This window comes from Mesoplodon densirostris, chromosome 7, assembly GCF_025265405.1.
Source record: "Mesoplodon densirostris isolate mMesDen1 chromosome 7, mMesDen1 primary haplotype, whole genome shotgun sequence".
Taxonomy (NCBI): Eukaryota; Metazoa; Chordata; class Mammalia; order Artiodactyla; family Ziphiidae; genus Mesoplodon; species Mesoplodon densirostris.
The window spans coordinates 59,472,930-59,492,322 of NC_082667.1; the positions used below are offsets into that span (position 1 = coordinate 59,472,930).

Genomic DNA, 19,393 nt, shown 5'->3' on the forward strand with positions numbered 1-19,393 from the left:
ACAACCCACATATTTGGGATAAAATATTTGCAAATAATCTGACAGATAAGGGACTTGTACCAATGTTTATATGTCAAGATCTCTTACAAGTCAATAATAAAAAGACAACCAAATTAAGAAATATGCAAAGAATCTGAATAGATAGTTCTCCAAAGAAGATATAAAGATGGCTAATAGGGGCTTCCCTGAGAGGCCGCCTGCCGATGCAGGGGACACGGGTTCGTGCCCCGGTCCGGGAAGATCCCACATGCCGCGGAGCGGCTGGGCCCGTGAGCCATGGCCGCTGAGCTTGTGCGTCCAGAGCCTGTGCTCCGCAATGGGAGAGGCCACAACAGTGAGAGGCCTGCGTACTGGAAAAAAAAAAAAGATGGCTAATAAACACATGAGAAGGTGTTCAACCTAATTAGTCATCAGGGAAATGCAAATCAAAACCACAGTAAGGTTCTATTTAACACCCTTAGAATGGCTGTAATTAAAAAGGCAGATAATAACAAGTGTTGGCAAGGATATGGAGAAATTAAAACTCTTATATACTGATGCTAGGAGTGTAAAAATGGTATAGCCACTTTGGAAAAGAGTCTGGCTATTTCTCAGATGGTTTCCTGTCTCTGTGGCCTTGCTTATACTGTTCTTTTTATTTGGGAATGCCAGTTCTTTTATCTTTGCCTGTCAGAATCCTGCCTATTCCACAAGGCCCAGCTTAAATTCCAGTTCCCCAAGCTTATATACTTAGAAACAGGTTCTGCTAGGTTGTTTGTCTTTATTTGGTATTACAAAATTGCCTTTCAGAATGCTTTTACTAATTACCATTGTTTCAGATCCTTCCTAACACTTGATATTGTCAGACTTCAAAATATTTGTCAGTCTGATAGGTGTGAAATAATATTGTATTCCATCTACTTGGATTTTGCTGATTACTAGTGTCGTTGAACATCTTTTTCTTTTCTCCTCCATCTCCCTAGTCATTTGAGTGATTTCTTCCATGAATTGCATGATTAGATTCTCTTGCCTTATTTTCATTTTCTTAATGATTAATATGAGTTCTTTATTCTGGATACTAGTTCTTTTTAAATGTGTGATAAATATCTTTTCTTACTCTGTGCTTGCTTTTTTTTTTTTTTTTTTTTTTTTTTGTGGTACGCGGGCCTCTCACCGCTGTGGCTTCTCCCGCTGCGGAGCACAGGCTCCGGACGTGCAGGCTCAGCGGCCATGGCTCACGGGCCTAGCCGCTCCACGGCATGTGGGATCTTCCCGGACTGGGGCACGAACCCGTGTCCCCTGCATCAGCAGGCAGACTCTCAACCACTGCGCCACCAGGGAAGCCCTCTGTGCTTGCTTTTTAACTCTGTTTATAGCATCTTGTCATACAGATTTAAATTTTGATAAGTTAAATTTATCAACCTTTTGGTCTCATCTAAGAAATATTGATACTTTCTAATCCCAAGGTCAAACTGATATTCTCCTTTTTTTTTCTAATAGTTTTAAAGTTTTTGTTTCTTTGTTTAATTTAGGTCTTTGGTCTTTCTGGAATTGGAGAAGTGAGAGGTGGGGATCTAATTTTTTTTTCTTCACATGAAAAACCAAGTATCCCAATATATTTTATTGAATCTGAGCAAGATTCTTTCCTTTACCAAATCTTGTTAAACAGAATAATGAAATGAAAGAGTGAATTGATCTGGGAGGGAAAGGGATTCATGGACCAAATCATCAGTTTGCAAGATTTCATCTTGCTTTTAATCTCTTTTAAAAGATAAATGCAGGGAGGGCAGGAATCATTCACCGAACAGTCTGTAAAGTGCTGAGTACCTCCCATCTGTCTTATAGATGGTGGCGGGGCTGGGGGAGCAGCAGCATACTCCTGGAGTGGTGATTGAGACAGAATAGGCCATCTGCTTTCCATTAAAATTTCTCCCATACTGGCAGATAGGGAACTTTGGTGATATTTTTAGATTTGTAAAAGAATGTTTCCCCCTGAGGAATAGAACACACTTACCTTATGTGCTTACTTAGTAGCAATTTTATTACTAGCTTTAACCTAGCCTATTTTCTTATCTTTTTTTGTTGTTATATTGTTTTTACACTGAAGACATACCAAGCTAGGTCTGCTCTGGTTTTAGCAGCCTTTCTCTTCTAGGGCCCAGCCAAGGTGAATGACCCACAGGTTGGTGGCCTTTCACCTGATGGATGAGTTCTCCCTGAAGATGCAACAACGTAACTCAGAGCACGGTTGATTACAGGATAGTGCCCCCTTTCTTTTTTTTTTTTTTTTTTTTTGTGGTACGCGGGCCTCTCACTGTTGTGGCCTCTCCCGTTGCGGAGCACAGGCTCCGGATGCTCAGGCTCAGCGGCCATGGCTCACAGGCCTAGCCGCTCCACGGCATGTGGGATCTTCCCGGACCGGGTCACGAACCCGTGTCCCCTGCATCGGCAGGCGGACTCTCAACCACTGCGCCACCAGGGAAGCCCGCCCCCTTTCTTGTTACCTCAGGGGGAGTTGTCTTGCCCCAATTAAGGACAATGCCTCACTTACACCCTTATATTTCCCTGGGGCTCACTAGTGGGAGGCTGGGTGGGTGGGCCTTGAATCCAGTGTACAGGCTTCCTCAGATTCAGGTCTGGTGAGCTGGTCCAGAGCCAGCACTGCAGAACTGCTGCCTGCCTCCCTGACCTACATTCCGCCAGTATAGCACTCTTAGCAGCCAGGCCTCCCAACTAGTAAGAGGAATTCAGATTTAGGCTTTTTATCTGGAGCGAACACATTCAAAGGTCCATTTAATTTATTTTCTTTCCTTCTGCCTATTTAAAGAAAAGGGGGAAAATAGCCCACAAACCCTGCAGTTAGAATGTTTCCCATCTTTACTTGTAGCCTTTCAGCTCAGTGCAATAAAAATGATTTTGCTGTCAGGATGAAGTTTTGTGAGCCCTGTCTCCTAAACTTCTTTGTAGTTCCACTCTCTTTATCCCATTGTTACTGTTTTAGCTTTGCCTTTGGGCTGTTGCACCAACTTCCCATCTGGTCCCTCCTTCTCTGATCTCACCCACTCTGAACCCCTTTCTACATTGCTACTGTAGTTGTTTTTTTTTTTTTTTTTTTTTTGCGGTATGCGGGCCTCTCACTGCTGTGGCCTCCCCCGTTGCGGAGCACAGGCTCCGGACGCGCAGGCTCAGCGGCCATGGCTCACGGGCCCAGCCGCTCCGCGGCACATGGGATCCTCCCAGACCGGGGCATGAACCCGTATCCCCTGCATCGGCAGGCGGACTCTCAACCACTTGCGCCACCAGGGAGGCCCTGTAGTTGTTTTTATAAAACACAAATTTGAAACTCCCCAATTTAAAATCCTCCAATGGATTCTTAAATTCCATGCCTTAGCCTGGCATTCAGATCTCTTCACAATCTGTCCCCAGTGTATTTTTTAAACCTTCATTTCCTGCCATTCTTCCCCACTCACTGTAACCTCCAACCACACTGAACTATTTGCCATTTGCCTGATATGGGATACATTTTCATGTCTTCATGCATGAAACGAATATATATTTCTTTGTCCCCACCCTCACACACCTCTGACAAACTCCTCTTATTCATTGTTCCAGGCCAGCTAAAATCTTTCTTCTTCTTGGGAAAAGCTATTCCCAACTGTCCCAGACCTGTTCTTCACTCCTTCCTCAGCATTTCAAGAATACCCCAACATTCTCTGATTATATATCATATATATTGCCTATAAATTAATATAAATAACCTATGTTACTTCCCTGTTAGACTGTACGCTCTATGTAGAGAACCTAGCACCATGCTTGGCACAGTAAACATCTGCTAGATGCTAACTATGCTGATGGATAATGATGAAGAAATCTGGATTAAGTCACTTTAGGCCTTCTTTGACCACTTATTACCAGTCTTGTGTCAATTCAGTTCTTCTTTTTTTTTTTTTTTTAAATCAAGGGAAAAAAAGAAGTGTGAGCAAGGCAGGAAGAAAATGGAATTATTTTAAGGGAAGATGATTTGTAAATTGAAATCTGACCAAAGGTGGACAATCAGGATGGGGAAGAGTTGAAGGAATTGAGTCTGGATTTGAGCAAGAGAAAATTCAGGAAGAATAACTGATATCTTCATGTCTGTGGACAGTTGTGCTGGAGCAGAGGAAACAGACATGTTCTTTGAGGGTGGAACTAGGACCAGTAGTTTAGAAGCTGTTCAGGGTTAGATTCCTTACAAGGTTGATTTTTAGTGCAAAGTAAAGAATTTCTTAACCTCCAGAGCTCTCCAACAGGAGCTTTGACTGCCTCAAGAGATTCTGAACACACCATCATTAGAAGGTGTGCTGGCAGAGGCCATGTGGCCAGCCATGTGGGCCACTATAGAAGATATTACAGTGCTGAGTGTCAAATTAGACTCAATCATCTCTAATACCTCTTCTAACTGTGTAATTCAGTGCCTGTGTGATGCTTTTCAATAACGTGAGCATGACCTATATTAGGATACTGAATGGGAACAGAATAGCTTTTTTTTTTCTTTTAAATAACTGCACCATCTTTGACCAAATCGATTCTCCTGAGTAATTTCCTGTTTTCTCAGGTTTTGAATCTGAAATAAAAGAATGTTGGCGAAGAAAACGGCAGCCAGATCCAGAGGTTTACGCAAAGTAGACTCATGTTTTGAGGGAGGTTGTTAGAATGGACTTTGTCTCATTCAGCCGGCCCAGTTCTGTCTCCACTCTCTTTTTAGTAGTTGTGTAAGATAAGTCTAAGCTTTCAATATCCTCATCTATAAAATGGGACTAATAATGTATTTCACAGAGTTAGGGTAAAAATTAAGTCAGATAAAGAAGTGCCTGGCACAGTGCTCAGAACGTGTTACAGATTCAAAACTGTATCCTTCCTCTTGCCCTCTTCTTTTTTATTTTGAGAGAATTAAAGATTTTTATTATGCTTGTTTGGTTTTTTTTGGTCACCCCTAGGGTTGGGGGGCAGTTTTCTTCATTTTAATTGTGAGCTTCAGAGCTCTGTCTTCATTGCATAAGTGTTCCCCCTGCTCACAAAGGAATAATCCTCTTTGTCTTCCTGACCCAAGGAGTTAGTCTTCCACTACCTTTTTTTTTTTTTTTTTTTTTTTTGCTGTACGCGGGCCTCTCACTGCTGTGGCCTCTCCCGTTGCGGAGCACAGGCTCCGGACACACAGGCTCCGCGGCCATGGCTCGCGGGCCCAGCCGCTCCGCGGCATGTGGGTTCCTCCGTGATCGGGGCACGAACCCGTGTCCCCTGCATCGGCAGGCGGACTCTCAACCACTGCGCCACCAGGGAGGCCCTCCACTACCTTTTTGATACTCTGCTATTTTTACTTCCTAAAGATCAAGTAGTTTCAGAAATAGTTTCTGATTTCTCTTGAAAGTAATTTCTAATTTCCATATTAATCAAAAAAATAGCTTTACATTTCTTCAGTCCTAATCCTAGTAGCAACAAGTAAAAGGGATTAGATTGTATTAACATCTGTAAAGCAGTTAAAACGTACACATCAGAATCTTGGGAAACCTGATCACTACTGTAGCCTTTGAGGTACAGAGGAGAAAAGCTCATTTGTGTCCATTTATTCTCTTCACTCTTGACCTCCAAAGAATATAAATATAGGAGGGGCACACTTGTTCCCAAGGAGCAAGTCATAGTTATTTGGTAGGTGTGGAAAAGGCCAGTTCCCACCACTGATTTACTGAATAATCTCAGCCAAAAAATCACTTTACCTCTTTGAGCCTTGATTTCCTTATCTACAAAATGGGGAAAATAACATTAGTGTTGTTTTGAGGCTTGAATGACATAGCATGTATGAAAATATCTTTTGTCTGAGTGATGGGTGAAATATCCATGGTGTATTATTTGAATTCCATGTCTTTACCCCCAATGCACTTCAACAGATCCAGGCAGTCTTGGGGAACTGGGACTTGGAGTGCGCTCCACTCGCTTTGGTGGGGCAGAGCCTATCCACAGTCTTGGGAGTGTGCTGAGAGGAGACTTCAGCAGGTAATAGCCACAGTCTAGCAAGTGTTACTATGACCTGAAGCTTACATTCTAGTAGTGGGAGATAGGCAGTCTCCCATAAGTACGTAAACATGTAGTATATCAGGTTGTTAACTGCTGTGAAGGAAAACAAAGCATGATAAGGAGCACAGAGAGTAATGAAAGTTGAAGGTAGTATTTTAGAAAGAATGTAAGGTGACCTTTGAACAGAGTTCCAGAAGGGAAGAAAGGGACAGGGTAAAGGCTCTGAGATGGGAAAGTGCTTGACACATTTGAAGAACAACAAGGAGGCCATTGTGGCTGGAGTAGATTAGCATGGGGGCAAGGCGAGGAGGTTAGAGAGGTAGCTGAAGTCCAGGTGGGTCATTGAAAGGATTTCACCGTAGTTGTCTTGGGAAGCTGCTGTGGGGCTTAAAGAGAGGAGTGTCATGATCTGATTTAATGTTTTAATGGATCTGTTCTGGCTGCTGTGGTAAAGAGACTGCATAGGATCAAAGGTAGAAGCAGGGAGACCCGTTAAGAAGCTATTGCAATAATCTAGGTGAGAAATAATGATGACTTGGACTAGGATAGAAAGTATATAGGCAATGAGATGTGGTCAGATTTTAAATATATTCTAAAGGTGGAACTGAAAGGACTTGCTGATGGATTAGATGTGGATAGAAGAAGAGTAGAGTCAAGGATGACTCTAAGATTTTTGGCCTGAGGAGCTAGAAGAATGAGTTGTCATTTACTGGTGTGGAGAAAAAGCTTAGAGAACAGATTTGGAAGGGAATGGGAAGATAAAAGTAAATATTTAATTTTGAATGTCATAAGTTTAAAATAATAATAGCTAACTTTTGGAAGTCTTAACTGTTTGCCTGGCTCCTAGTACTTTGAGGTCTTACTAATTTGATACTTTACAGCAACCTATTAGTAAATAATATTATTATTCCCACTTTACAAATGGGAAAACTAAAGCACAGAGAAGTTAAGTAAGTGGCCCAAGGTCACACAAATAATTAGTGGTGTTGCTGGAATTCAACCTAAGCTTAGATCTAGCTCCAGAGACCATACTCTTAGCCACTCTACCCATATAGCCTTGATGTCTAGCAAACGTCCAAGTGGAGATGTTAAGTAGGTAGTTAGATACTGTGAGTCTGGAGTTCAGGACAGCAGTCCAGTCTAGCAATATGAAACTAGGGCATAGGTAGTGGACAGATGAAACTGAAAAGGTAAGTTAGGGTCAATGACTGTAAAGGGAGATATGGTCACAAGAAGACAAAATGATGAGATCAAGACCTAAAAGGCAACCCACCCTTTTAGGTGTGGTTAACCCATCAATCCTGCTTCATAGAGCCAAGGAGGGTACAAGCCAAGCCACTTATGGATGTCCCCAAAATGCTACCCTTCATCCTTCTGCCTGGAATGTTCTTCCTCCCCTTTTTTTGTCCACATCAAGGGACACCTAGTGCCCAGTATAATCCCTGGCAGACAATAGGTACTAAATAAATGTTGGTTGATGAAGGCCCCTTCTCTGCTCACTTTACATCCTTGTCATGGCACTTTTCAGGCTGCATTCTAACTGTCCACTCACCTGTTTTTCTCCCTCATTACTTGGTGACACTCTCAAAGCCAGGGACCCTCTTGGATTTGTTTCTTTTGTCTTTAAACCTTTCATAGCTCCAGAATACAATGCCCTGGGTAATCTCTTTATTGAGTACCTATTCTCTGCAGTTATCTGTGCTAGGCACTAGAGATGCCAGCATCATCAACAGAGGCAGCAGGATGAGTAATATCAGTTGGGGACAAGGAAACAAAATAAACAAAACAAACCCAGAAAAGTTGTAGGAAGGAAGCCCAGCTTTCATATGATGATGCCCTTTTTGGACAGGGGAAGTTGATGGTCGGGAAGGGATACTCTCTACTGGCCACACAGACTATTCATCACCACCCTGTGTTTGAGAAGCTTGGATGCTTGCTGTCCAGGCTGAGGGGAAGAGGAGGTGGTTGTGCGCTCAGGGAGTAGAAAATAGGAACTGATCAAGAGCTCTTGTGTACAGGCAAATGAGACATAGCTATGCCTTCAAGAAGCTTACAGATTGGGGAAAGGGGGGAGGACAGGAAATGTAAACAAACCATGGAAGTACACTCTGATAAGGTCTGTCATTGGGGACGCATGTGTCTTCAAATTTGTTCTGTTCTACAGGGTAGAAGGTACAGATAGAGTTTGGTGAAGTACGAGAAGTCCCTTTCAGACAATCAGAGCAGTTTCACAGTGGAGGGGGCTGCCGAGTCTCAGGAAAAGACAGAGTTTATTATGGTCAGTAGAGGTGTAAGAGCTGGGATGAATGATCCGTGAGTGTGTTGCAGAGTAGCTCTAGCCTCAAATGGCCTTAAAGGTGCTTCTAACCTCTGCAATCTGTGACCCTAGTCCCTTCCTTTTTCTCAGCCTAAGGATGTCACCTGGAAAATGAAGAGGGCTCTTTCTAATGCTGCCATTCTTTGATACCTGCCAAATTCAAGTGAATGAAAAATAATTCTACTTAGAAACACTGAAGGAAGATCCTGTAATTGCCCCTAAAGTAAAAGACATCTGAAATGACATAATAGGGGTATGATTACCCTTGGCTGTACAATCTCTCACATGAAGCTGAATACAGATTTCAGCCATGAGACCAGGTCACTTCGCTTCCCAGATTAAACCCTTGACTTTCTCCTTGAGAAGTGGCAGACCTCCATATTGCTAATTAAGTGACAACAAGTTGGCTGCCTTGGTTCTGAAATCAGAAAATGATTGGGAGTAAAGAGAGATGAATTTTCTTTGGAATTGGAAAGGATTTAGGGAGAGGTATATTAACAAAGATACATTATTAAAGCTCAATATTTATAAATCCCAAAGAAGCTTTTAGGGGTTTAGGGATTTAATCTTTGACTTTTAAAATCAGCTTTCCATTGTCAGTCAAAATACCAATGAGCATTTAAAAACTGCAGGGAGCAATGAGACAGGCACTTACACACTGCTAGTGTGAATATAAATTGATAGTCTTTCTAGAAAGCAGTGTGGCAAAGTATGTGAAGACTCTTAGCATGTCACTTCTCATCATTTCTGCTGCTACTTCCCTGATCTGAGCCCCATCATCTATTGCAAGGAGTTTGCAGTAGCCTCCTAACTGGTCTCTCTGCCTCTCTACTCTTCCCCCATTATAGTCTGTTTTCCACACAGCAATCAGAGTGACTCTTTTCAAACATAAGTCAGACCATGTTATTTTTTTGCTCAAGACCCCATCATGGCTTCTCATTTCACTCAGAGTAAAAGTTGAAGGCCTTACAGTAGCCTGAAGGCCCTACATGAACTGACCAGCCTTTTATCTCTCTGACTCCTCTACTACTACTTTCCCCCTCACTTGTTCCACTTCAGCCACACTGGCCTCTTTGCTATTCCTTAGACATGTCCCATATCATATACTCCCAACTTAGGGCCTTTGAACTGACTGTTTCCTTCCTGTGAAATGCTCTTCCTTCAGCCATCTTGCTTCGTTAACTCTATTTCCTTCAAGTCTGTGTGGAAACCTTACTTTCTTAGTGTGTCTTATACTGGTTACCCTATTTAATAGTGCAGTCCCAACACCATGGCACGTCTGATGCCCTTTACCCTGCCCTTTTTCTCTTTTCCATAGCACTTAAGACTGTTTTTTTAATATTTACTATTTATCCAGTGCCTTCTCCAACCCTCTTAAAATATAAGCTCCACAAGGGCAGGGATCACTGTGTCTGGCACAGAGTAGATACTGAAATATTTGTTGAATGAATGGGCTTTAAAAATAGCACTATCTTTTGACCTAGAAAGCTCACTTCTAGAACTCATTCCTGAAAAAATAATTAGAAATGCAGCCAAAGATTTATTTGGGTTGTTCTCATACCTTTATTTATAATAATGAAAATTTGCAAACAACGTAAACCTATAAAAATAGAGTTATGGTTAAATAATTTGATATATCTACATAATGGAATATTATCAAGATATTAAAGTGTCTTGAAGAGAATTACGTGGGAAAATGCTTATAATGTTAAAGTGAAAAAATAGAATTTAAAGCAACATTTACCCTTATCTCACACCATATACAAAAATGAATTAATGATGGGCATTCCCTGGCAGTCCAGTGGTTAGGACTCCATGCTTTCACTTCCGAGGGCCCGGGTTCAGTCCCTGGTCAGGGAGCTAAGATCCCCACAAGCCGTGCAGCACAGCCAAAAAAAAGGATCAATGATATAAATATAAGTGTCAAAGCCTTAAAACTCTTAGAAGAAAACATAGGGTAAATCTTCATGACCTTGGATTTAGCAAGTGTATTCTTAGATATGACACCAAAAACATGAGCAACAAAGGAAAAATAGATAAATTGGATTTCATCAAAATTAAATCTGGTAAAGCTTTTTTGTTTTCTTAGTTTTTAATGGAGTATAGTTGATTTACAATGTTGTTAGTTTCTGCTGAACAGCAAAGTGAATCAGTTATACATATACATATATCCACTCATTTTTAGATTCTTCTTCCATATAGTTCATTACAGAGAACTGACCTATGCTATACAGTAGGTCCTTATTAGTTATCTATTTTATATATAGTAGTGTTGTATATGTCAATCCCAATTTCCCAATTTATCCCCCTCCCCCCACTTCCCCCCCCAGTAACCATAAGTTTGTTTTCTACACCTGTGACTCTATTTCTGTTTTGTAAATAAGTTCATTTGTACCTTTTTTTTTTTTTTTAGATTCCACATATAAGCGATATCATATATTTGTCTTTCTCTGTCTGGCTTACTTCACTCAGTATACATATCTGATAAAGGTTTAATATCCAGAATATATTAAAAAGTCCTACAATTCAACAACAAAACAACCCAACTTTTTAAATGGGCAAATGTTTTGAATAGACATTTCTCCAAACAAACGTACAAATGACCAATAAGCACATGAAAAGATGTTCAGCATCATTAATCATTAGGGAAATGCGCATCAAAACCACAAAGAGATACCGATTCACACCTGCTAGGACGCCTATAATTTTTTAAAAAATAGAAAATAACAAATGTTGGTGAGGATGTGTAAAAATTGGAACCCTCGTGCATTGCTGGTGGGAGTGTAAAATGGTATAGCCACTGTGAAAAACAGTTTGGTGGTTCCTCAAAAAGCTAAGGATAAAATTACCATATAACCCAGCAATTCCGCTCCTCAGTATATACCCCCAAAAATTGAAAACAGGGACTCAAACTGATACTTGTATATCAGTGTTCACAGCAGCATTATTCACAATATCCAAAAGGTGGAAACAACCCAAGTGTCCATCAGCAGGTGAATGGATAAACAAAATGTGGTATATATATATACAGTGGAATATTACTCAGCCATAAAAAGGAATGAAGTTCTGATACATGCTAAAACATGAATGAACTCTGAAAAAATTATGCTAAGAAGCCAGGCACAAAAGGATAAATAGTGTTTGATTCCATGTGTTAGAATACATAAAATATCTAGAATAGGCAAATTCATAGAGACAGAAAGTAGATTAGAAGTTAATCATGAAGAACCTAGGAGCAGGACAGGAATAAAGACGCAGACGTAGAGAATGGACTTGAGGCTATGGGGAGGGGGAAGGGTAAACTGGGACAAAATTAGAGAGTGGCATGGACATATATACACTACCAAATGTAAAACAGATAGCTAGTGGGAAGCAGCCACATAGCACAGGGAGATCAGCTCCGTGCTTTTTGACCACCTAGAGGGGTGGGATAGGGAGGGTGGGAGGGAGGGAGATGCAAGAGGGAAGAGATATGGGAACATATGTATATGTATAACTGATTCACTTTTTTATAAAGCAGAAACTAACACACCATTGTAAAGCAATTATACTCCAATAAAGATGTTAAAAAAAAAAAAGAAGACGGGTTATGGGAAGAGGGAATGGAGTGTTATTGCTTAATGGGTACAGAGTTCTGTTTGGGGTGGTTAAAAACTTTTAGAAATACATAGTGGGGATGGTTGCACAACATTGTGAATGTAATTAGTGCCACTGAATTGTACACTTAAATGGTTAAAATCACAAATTTTATCTTATATATATTTTGTCACAATTAAAAAAAATTTTTTAAATCCCTATGTATAATATGCAGTGGTGGACTGGATCAGGCTTGTGTGGGCTCTCTAGAGCCAATTGTGAGCTTCTCAGCTACTTATTCAGTGATGTTGGTAGCTTGCAATTGGCCATGGTTGGGAGTGCTTACACCGTGGAACTTAGCAAATGCTACAAATAGGGCTCCACCCCAACCCCCTTGAGTCAGTCGTTAAATATTTACTAGCTCACCACTGAATATATGTGTATAAAAATGCATGGAGGGCTTCCCTGGTGGCGCAGTGGTTGGGAGTCCGCCTGCCGATGCAGGGGACACGGGTTCGTGCCCCGATCCCGGAGGATCCCACATGCCGCGGAGCGGCTGGGCCCGCAAGCCATGGCCGCGGAGCCTGTGTGTCCGGAGCCTGTGCTCCGCAACGGGAGAGGCCACAGCAGTGAGAGGCCCACGTACAGCAAAAAAAAAAAAAAAAAAAAAAAAAAAATGCATGGAAAACGATCTGGAGACATAGATGCCAAACTGCTATTATCTCTGGGGAGGAGAGTAGTATTATGGCAGGAATGTGAAAGTAAACTTACACTCTCTACCATATATACTTCCAAAGTGTTTCAGGGTTTTTTACAGTGAGCATATAGACATATATTTCTTGTACTGCTTTTAAAAAACAGACAGAAAAATGTGTATATGTTGGGACTGTGATATTGTTGATTTTTCTTGAGAGGCTAAAAGCAGTCACATATACTACCTGAAATGGCCCATGAAGAGGCTGAAGGCCAAGCTTGGGACTTGGATTCCATTTCCTCAGAAATCTGCTTTCTTCTTGCCCAACTAAATGGAACTTTTTTGTCTCTTCATAGGTTACCCTACAGCCTATCCAGCTGCAGCCCCTGCCTACAATCCCAGCCTGTACCCCACCAATAGCCCCAGTTATGCTCCAGGTAAGGAGAAAGTGAAGACAGCAGTGGTGAGTGGGGTGGGAGGTGAGGCTCTATTTGGGAAAAAAAAGCCCAAAACACTAGCTGGCCTTTCCATGTCCTTAATTGCTCTGGGCTCAGCCTGTCCATGCTTGATTGTCCAGGGAGTCCCCTCTGGGAACTGGGGCAGTTCAGCCTCCGGGAATAGAATTTCTTCCATTCTCCTTGGGACTTAAAGTTGGCCCATCTCTCTTCTGCTGGAATATCTGAGACGTGTATCCTCCTCACAGAACCTTTTCTGCTCTCCCAGTATCCACACCCAGTTTTTGCTCGGTTTCCCCTGAAGCTGCCGTTGACACACACACACACACACACACACACACACACACACACACATCCTCGGTTTCCCCTGAGGCTGCCGTTGACACACACACACACACACACACACACACATCCTTGGTTTCCCCTGAGGCTGCCATTGACACACACACACACACACACACCCACACACATCCTCGGTTTCCCCTGAGGCTGCCATTGACACACACACACACACACACACATACATCCTCGGTTTCCCCTGAGGCTGCCATTGACACACACACACACACACACACACACACACATCCTCGGTTTCCCCTGAGGCTGCCATTGACACACACACCCTCGGTTTCCTCTGAGGCTGCCGTTGACACACACACACACACACACACATCCTCAGTTTCCCCTGAGGCTGCCATTGACACATATACACACACACACACCACCCACCCACCCACCCCTTCCTGGACATGGATTTGGAAGAGAGTGAGAGACTTGCCACATTTTCAAGCTGCAGCGAGGAACTTGTTTTTCAAAAATGATAAAGGCCCAACACTCCTTGGGTAGAGGTTGAAATAGATTTGAAAGTATCAAAGTTTGTTTCAGTTTGGGAGCAATGCAGAGGTTTTACCACCATCTTGACCCCCACGCTCAAAAAAAAACAAGCCACTCTCAGCTGGTGCTTTAATACTCAAGGAGCAGGAGAAAGAGTGTGGGCTCTGTAGTTAGTAAGTCCTGGGTTTGAATCCTGATACTCAACTCACTAGTTGTGAGTCCTTAGACAAGTTACCTCACCTCTCTGAGAAATGTGCTACACCTACCTCGTGGTTGTAGATGGTTTTATGTAAGTTCCTCTTCATTTACTCAACAAGTATTTATTTGCTGAATGTCCTCCACACTAGAATAGAAAAAAGGAAGGATGCTGTCTTTGCCTGAAGTAGCTTGCAGTCCATTTGGAAGCTGACGTGTGAACAAATTCATGGCTGTACGGTGTGATGAATATTGTAAAAGGAATATGTACAAGAGGAGAGGAAGTGGAGGAGGGAACAACCTCTGCCTGGGGTTGAGGGTGTAGGGGAGGCTTCACAGAGGACCTAGCAGTGGAGACTTGAGGGAGAAGTAAGAGGCATTCTTTTTTGTTTGGTTGGTTGTTTTTTTGTTGTTGCTGTTAAGAGGCATTCTTTTAAACATGCAAAGGAAGAGTTGGGCATTCTAGGCAGAGTAGAGCCTGGGCAAAGACATAGAGGTGTGAGGAATGACACTGAAGAACCTTGAAGTAGTGAGAATGGTTGAAGCATAGGCTCTAGGGTGGCGGCGTAATAGATGAATCTGGACTACAGATGTGCGAGGGCCAGATTTGGAAAGGCCTTGAATGTCATAATGCCCTCATTTTCTTGTTTAGTAATCATTTTTTTTTTAATACCATTTGTTTTATTTGGCAATTGTGACTTTTTAAAATAATTTATTTATATCTTATTTATTTTGGGCTGCTTTGGGTCTTCGTTGCTGCGCGGGCTTTCTCTAGTTGTGGCGAGTGGGGGCTACTCTTTGTTGCTGTGCACGTGCTTCTCATTGCGGTGGCTTCTCTAGTTGTGGAGCACAAGCTGTAGGTGCGCAGGCTACAGTAGTTGTGGCACGTGGGCTCAGTAGTTGTGGCTCGCGGGCTCTAGAGCGCAGGCTCAGTAGTTGTGGTGCATGGCTTAGTTGCTCCACGGCATGTGGGATCTTCCTGGACCAGGTATCGAACCCGTGTCCCCTGCATTGGCAGGTGGATTCTTAACCACTGTGCCAATAGGGAAGTCCCTGCATGCATTTTTAAAAATTTTATTTATTTATTTATTTATTTTTGGCTGCATTGGGTCTTTTTTTAATTTATTTAATTTATTTTAATTTTTGGCTATGTTGGGTCTTCGTTGCTGTGTGCGGGCTTTCTCTAGTTGAAGTGAGTGGGGGCTACTCTTCATTGCGGTGTGCGGGCTTCCCATTGCGGTGGCTTCTCTTGTTGCAGAGCATGGGCTCTAGGCGTGCAGGCTTTAGTGGTTGTCTCTCATGGCCTCTAGAGCGCAGGCTCAGTAGTTGTGGCTCACGGGCTTAGTTGCTCCACAGCATGTGGGATCTTCCCGGACCAGGGCTTGAACCCCTGTCCCCTTCATTGGCAGGAGGATTCTTAACCACTGCGCCACCAGGGAAGCCCCCCGCATGCATTCTTAACCACAATGTTATAGTTGCAGTCGGCTAGAGAAAAATTGAGGTGTTAGACTAGAGCAGTCAGATTAGCGAGGAAAGGGAGAGCAGACAGGAAGAGCCTGAGATTGTGGGGATGCGGGGAAGGGAGAGATTGGAAAGCTCCTGGCATGTGTAAAGTACTGATTAAGTTTTAATTTTAAAGCACACAAAATATCAACCCACGTCTAACTTGATTTTCCCCAATTTTACTTTTGAAAAGTCACCATATTTCTAAGCTGTGACTAAACCAACCCAGACTATTTTCTCACACAGTCCACTAGACAGGGTGGTATTAGCACATTGTGTCAAAAGCCCCAAACTGGGAGTTGGAAGACCGGAGTTATAGCACTGACTCTGCTACTGATTTTGGTGTGACTTTGGGCAGATCCTTTTCCCTTTGGACTTACACATACACACAACTGGTCTGTGTCATATGTTGGGAGGCTGGCCTCTGCTTTTACCAGGTCTCCTGACTGCAGTGGAGGAGCTGACTCAAGGTCAGAGAGGACAGTGTACGTACTCTCAGCTTCCTCCCAGAGCTGGCCGTTTGTGATGCTGAGAGATGCTTGCGGGATAGAAGCCTGCAAAGGAGCCAGGCTCTCAGGTTTAAATTCCTCTCAGCTTTTTCAAGAAGACCAAGAAGTTGCTTCAGAAAGAGCTATTTTTAGCAGCTCTGAATACCCAAAGATGTCCTCTATCCAGGATGCAGGGAAATATTTCACTCCTTCATTGGTTCTGAAAGCAATGTGGGTACTTGAAGCTTTCTTCCAAGCTCTTAATGACTTCAGGGATCTTACTTAAGAACTCTTTGGCCCCGCAGGAGGCAGAGCCAATAGAGACTTGTTTTCAAAATCTGGAGACCAAAGGATGGGTCATATTAATGGTAATCTGACTTGAAAATGAAGGGAAAGGATGAACAGGATAACTAATATAGATAAAAATGAAATACCTCCTCACAAAAAAAATCTGTTTATCAGTCATTGTCATCTGTTGTCTCACTTGATTCCATAGCAACACTGTAAAGTACAATTACTCCCATTTTGCATATGATGAACCTGGGGAATGGGAGGGAAAAGGAATTTGAGTTTTCTGAACACCTGCCGTGTTCCAGACACTATGCAAGTCTTGTCACAAATGTTAATTTTTTTTTCCGTAATCTTGTGAGTTAGAGCTTCTTGCCTTCAGTTTTGCTCAGAGAGGTTAAATAACATGTCCAAAGTTGCACAGCTAAAAAGCAGTGGAGCTCAGATTCAAAGCCAAGCTGTCTGCCCACAGTCTGTGCCCCTTGTACAGCACCACGCTCTCCCAGAGGTCTCAGGGAATTAAGTGCCTCTGCATTGGTCCTGGCCCTCTAGGACTTTAAACAGAGCTCTTCAGAGGCCAAAGATGATGATTTTGTCCCTGAACCTTTACCTCCTCTGGCACATAAAGCCTCTGTCATGTGTGAAGTCCCTTTGCAATGCTTGGGAGACTTGAAATTTATTCTTAGCATGGACAAGCAAAGAGCAGGAACTTGGACTTACACACTTCCAGGCAGCTTCTGGGTCAGCTGCCTGGAGGATGTCATGGCATCCAAGGACGTACCCTTCCTCAATGAATGGGCTTTCCTGGATGGCAAGTCTGTCACCCTCTCCAGGGTAGAGGTACTTTGCACCCTCTGCGTTCACTGTTTCTTGCGTAGCCTGGGGGAAACTGCTTTTTTAAGACAAAGTTTGTTTTTGTAACTGCAATATGTACTACTTGCACAGATTCTTAGTGGTAATTTCAACTAACATTTCTATCCAACAGAGTTTCAGTTCCTGCATTCAGCTTATGGTAGGAGAGCTATTTTTCCTCATCTGTATTATGGCCTATGAATGTGTTATCTCGTAACAACAGTAGATCCCCTCTCCTTCCCTCCCCAAATCCCATCCCCTAGGCTTGGGCTCCCCCAGGTGGCTCAGCAGCAGTTCCTGAAGCATGCAGGAACATGTCTGATGGTGCAAAATCATGGGTTGGAGACACACGTGAACCGTCCCCTAGGGCAGCAGTGAAGGATCATGGCACTAAAAGGCGTCTCTCCCCTTCCTCACCTCTGGGGTCCCATCTGACCTAGGTCGGAAACCTTTACCCTCACGTGGCTGCTGAATTCAAACAAACAAGTGAACAAAAATTCCTGGGTCTCTATGGCTCCTCTGTTGGCTTTATGGCAACCCCTGCGGAGGAGTACCTGGATTATGCCTGTAAGAATGCAAAACACCAGTGTGCCCCACGATCAGATTTTCCATCTCCATTGGCAGTCTCACATGTTTGAAGACCTGGTTAACTTTAGATACAATCTATTCCCTTAGCCCAGATCTTGAGCTCTGGCTCATTTTGGGGGCATTTTCCTGGATGGTGAGAGGTGAGGGTCAAGTGTGCTAATAAGCCAGGGACCAGAACTGGATTCTCTGGGCAGTGTGGACTCCAGGCCCAAGGCACCACGGGAACTTCTGGGCACCTGTGAGGGTCCCAGCAGTGTAACTTGACTAGGTCCTTTTTTGTCATAGACAGGAAGGGACCATAGGAGGGACTTGCTGCTTTCACCACCCTCACCTGGGCTGCTCAGGACAATGTTTTCGTAAAGTCTCTGCACACTTTCTCAACTTTTAACCTTGAATTATTTGGATGTTGAAAATTGAATTTGTGTGTGGCACATCTTTTAGGAGATGAGCTGTGAAAATCTCTTCTTGCTACTGCTGTGGGCTGCGTGATCTTGGGCAATTTGCTAATGTCTCCAGGCCATAGATAAAGTGTTTTATTCCAGATGATCTCTGAGGTCCCTTTAAATGCTAACAGGTTGCCCTCTTATAATCTTATTCTTTCAGTTTTGCTAGTCACAGACCCGTTTCTCTTATTGTTTATGAGGAGTCGTGTTTGTTTGCCTCGGGATATATGAACTTGAACAGAAGACTCCATATAAAGTGAGAGAAGCTCTCCTGCCTCCTCACCCCTCCTGTTATAGCATCTGAAATAGAAATACTAAAGTGTATGTATGGAGCTCTTCTCTTCACAAAATGTTCTGTCCCAGACCCTAAGCTGGTCCTTTGAAGATACAAAGTTCAGTAAGACAGGGTTCCTGTTTTCAAGGAGCTCAAAGTTTAGCAGAGGAGATGGACAATCTAGCAAGTACAGGGGCTTCTAAGAATCACAGGAACTGGGATAGTGAACCAAGTGGGATACATGAGGGGGCTGTGATCAAGAAGTGGGGAAAAGAAAGGACTTCATAGTAGAGGTGAGTCTTCAGCTCCTGGTTGATGGATTAATAAATGTCTACTAGGTGGCATTTGGGGAAGGACATGCCAGGAAGAGTGAGCAGTGTGAGCAAAAATACAGAGAAGTGATGCTTCTTGGCATAGTCTGGGAATGGTGAACAGTTTGTGTGGCTGTCCTGTAGGGTTTGAGAGTGAGAACGGTGAGTCTAGAGAGATCATAGGACTAGATCACGAGGGGCCTCGAGTGCCACACAAGGAGTTAGGTAATGGAGAATCATGGAATGGTTTTAAGAAAGAAGTTTTTGTGATTAGGTTTAGGTCTTAGAAATATCACTCTGACTGCAGCTTGGAGATTGGAGTTGGCAGGTTTAAAAACAAACAGAACAGTGAGGAAGCAGTTGCAATAATTCAGGTAAGAGGTGATGAGAGCTTCCATTGGAGCTGTCCACACCTGTGGGGATGGAAGAGTAGACAGACACCAGAAGTAGAAACTGTAAGACTGGCTGACACTTGATTTTTGATCCTCACAATCAATACTATGAAGCAATTAAGGAGTGGTTATTATTGCCTGTTTATGAGACAA

General features: G+C 42.9%; 1 protein-coding gene across 2 annotated transcripts in view; it reads left to right on the top strand.

Moving 5' to 3' along the window:
• Window positions 1-19,393, top strand: part of FAM168A (family with sequence similarity 168 member A) — a 206,487-nt gene that overhangs the window by 173,311 nt on the left and 13,783 nt on the right. For both annotated transcript variants that reach the window (XM_060104105.1, XM_060104106.1), the window contains exon 3: window positions 12,974-13,054. In XM_060104105.1, the coding sequence (XP_059960088.1) occupies window positions 12,974-13,054 (81 nt within the window). The remainder of the gene's footprint in view (window positions 1-12,973; window positions 13,055-19,393) is intronic.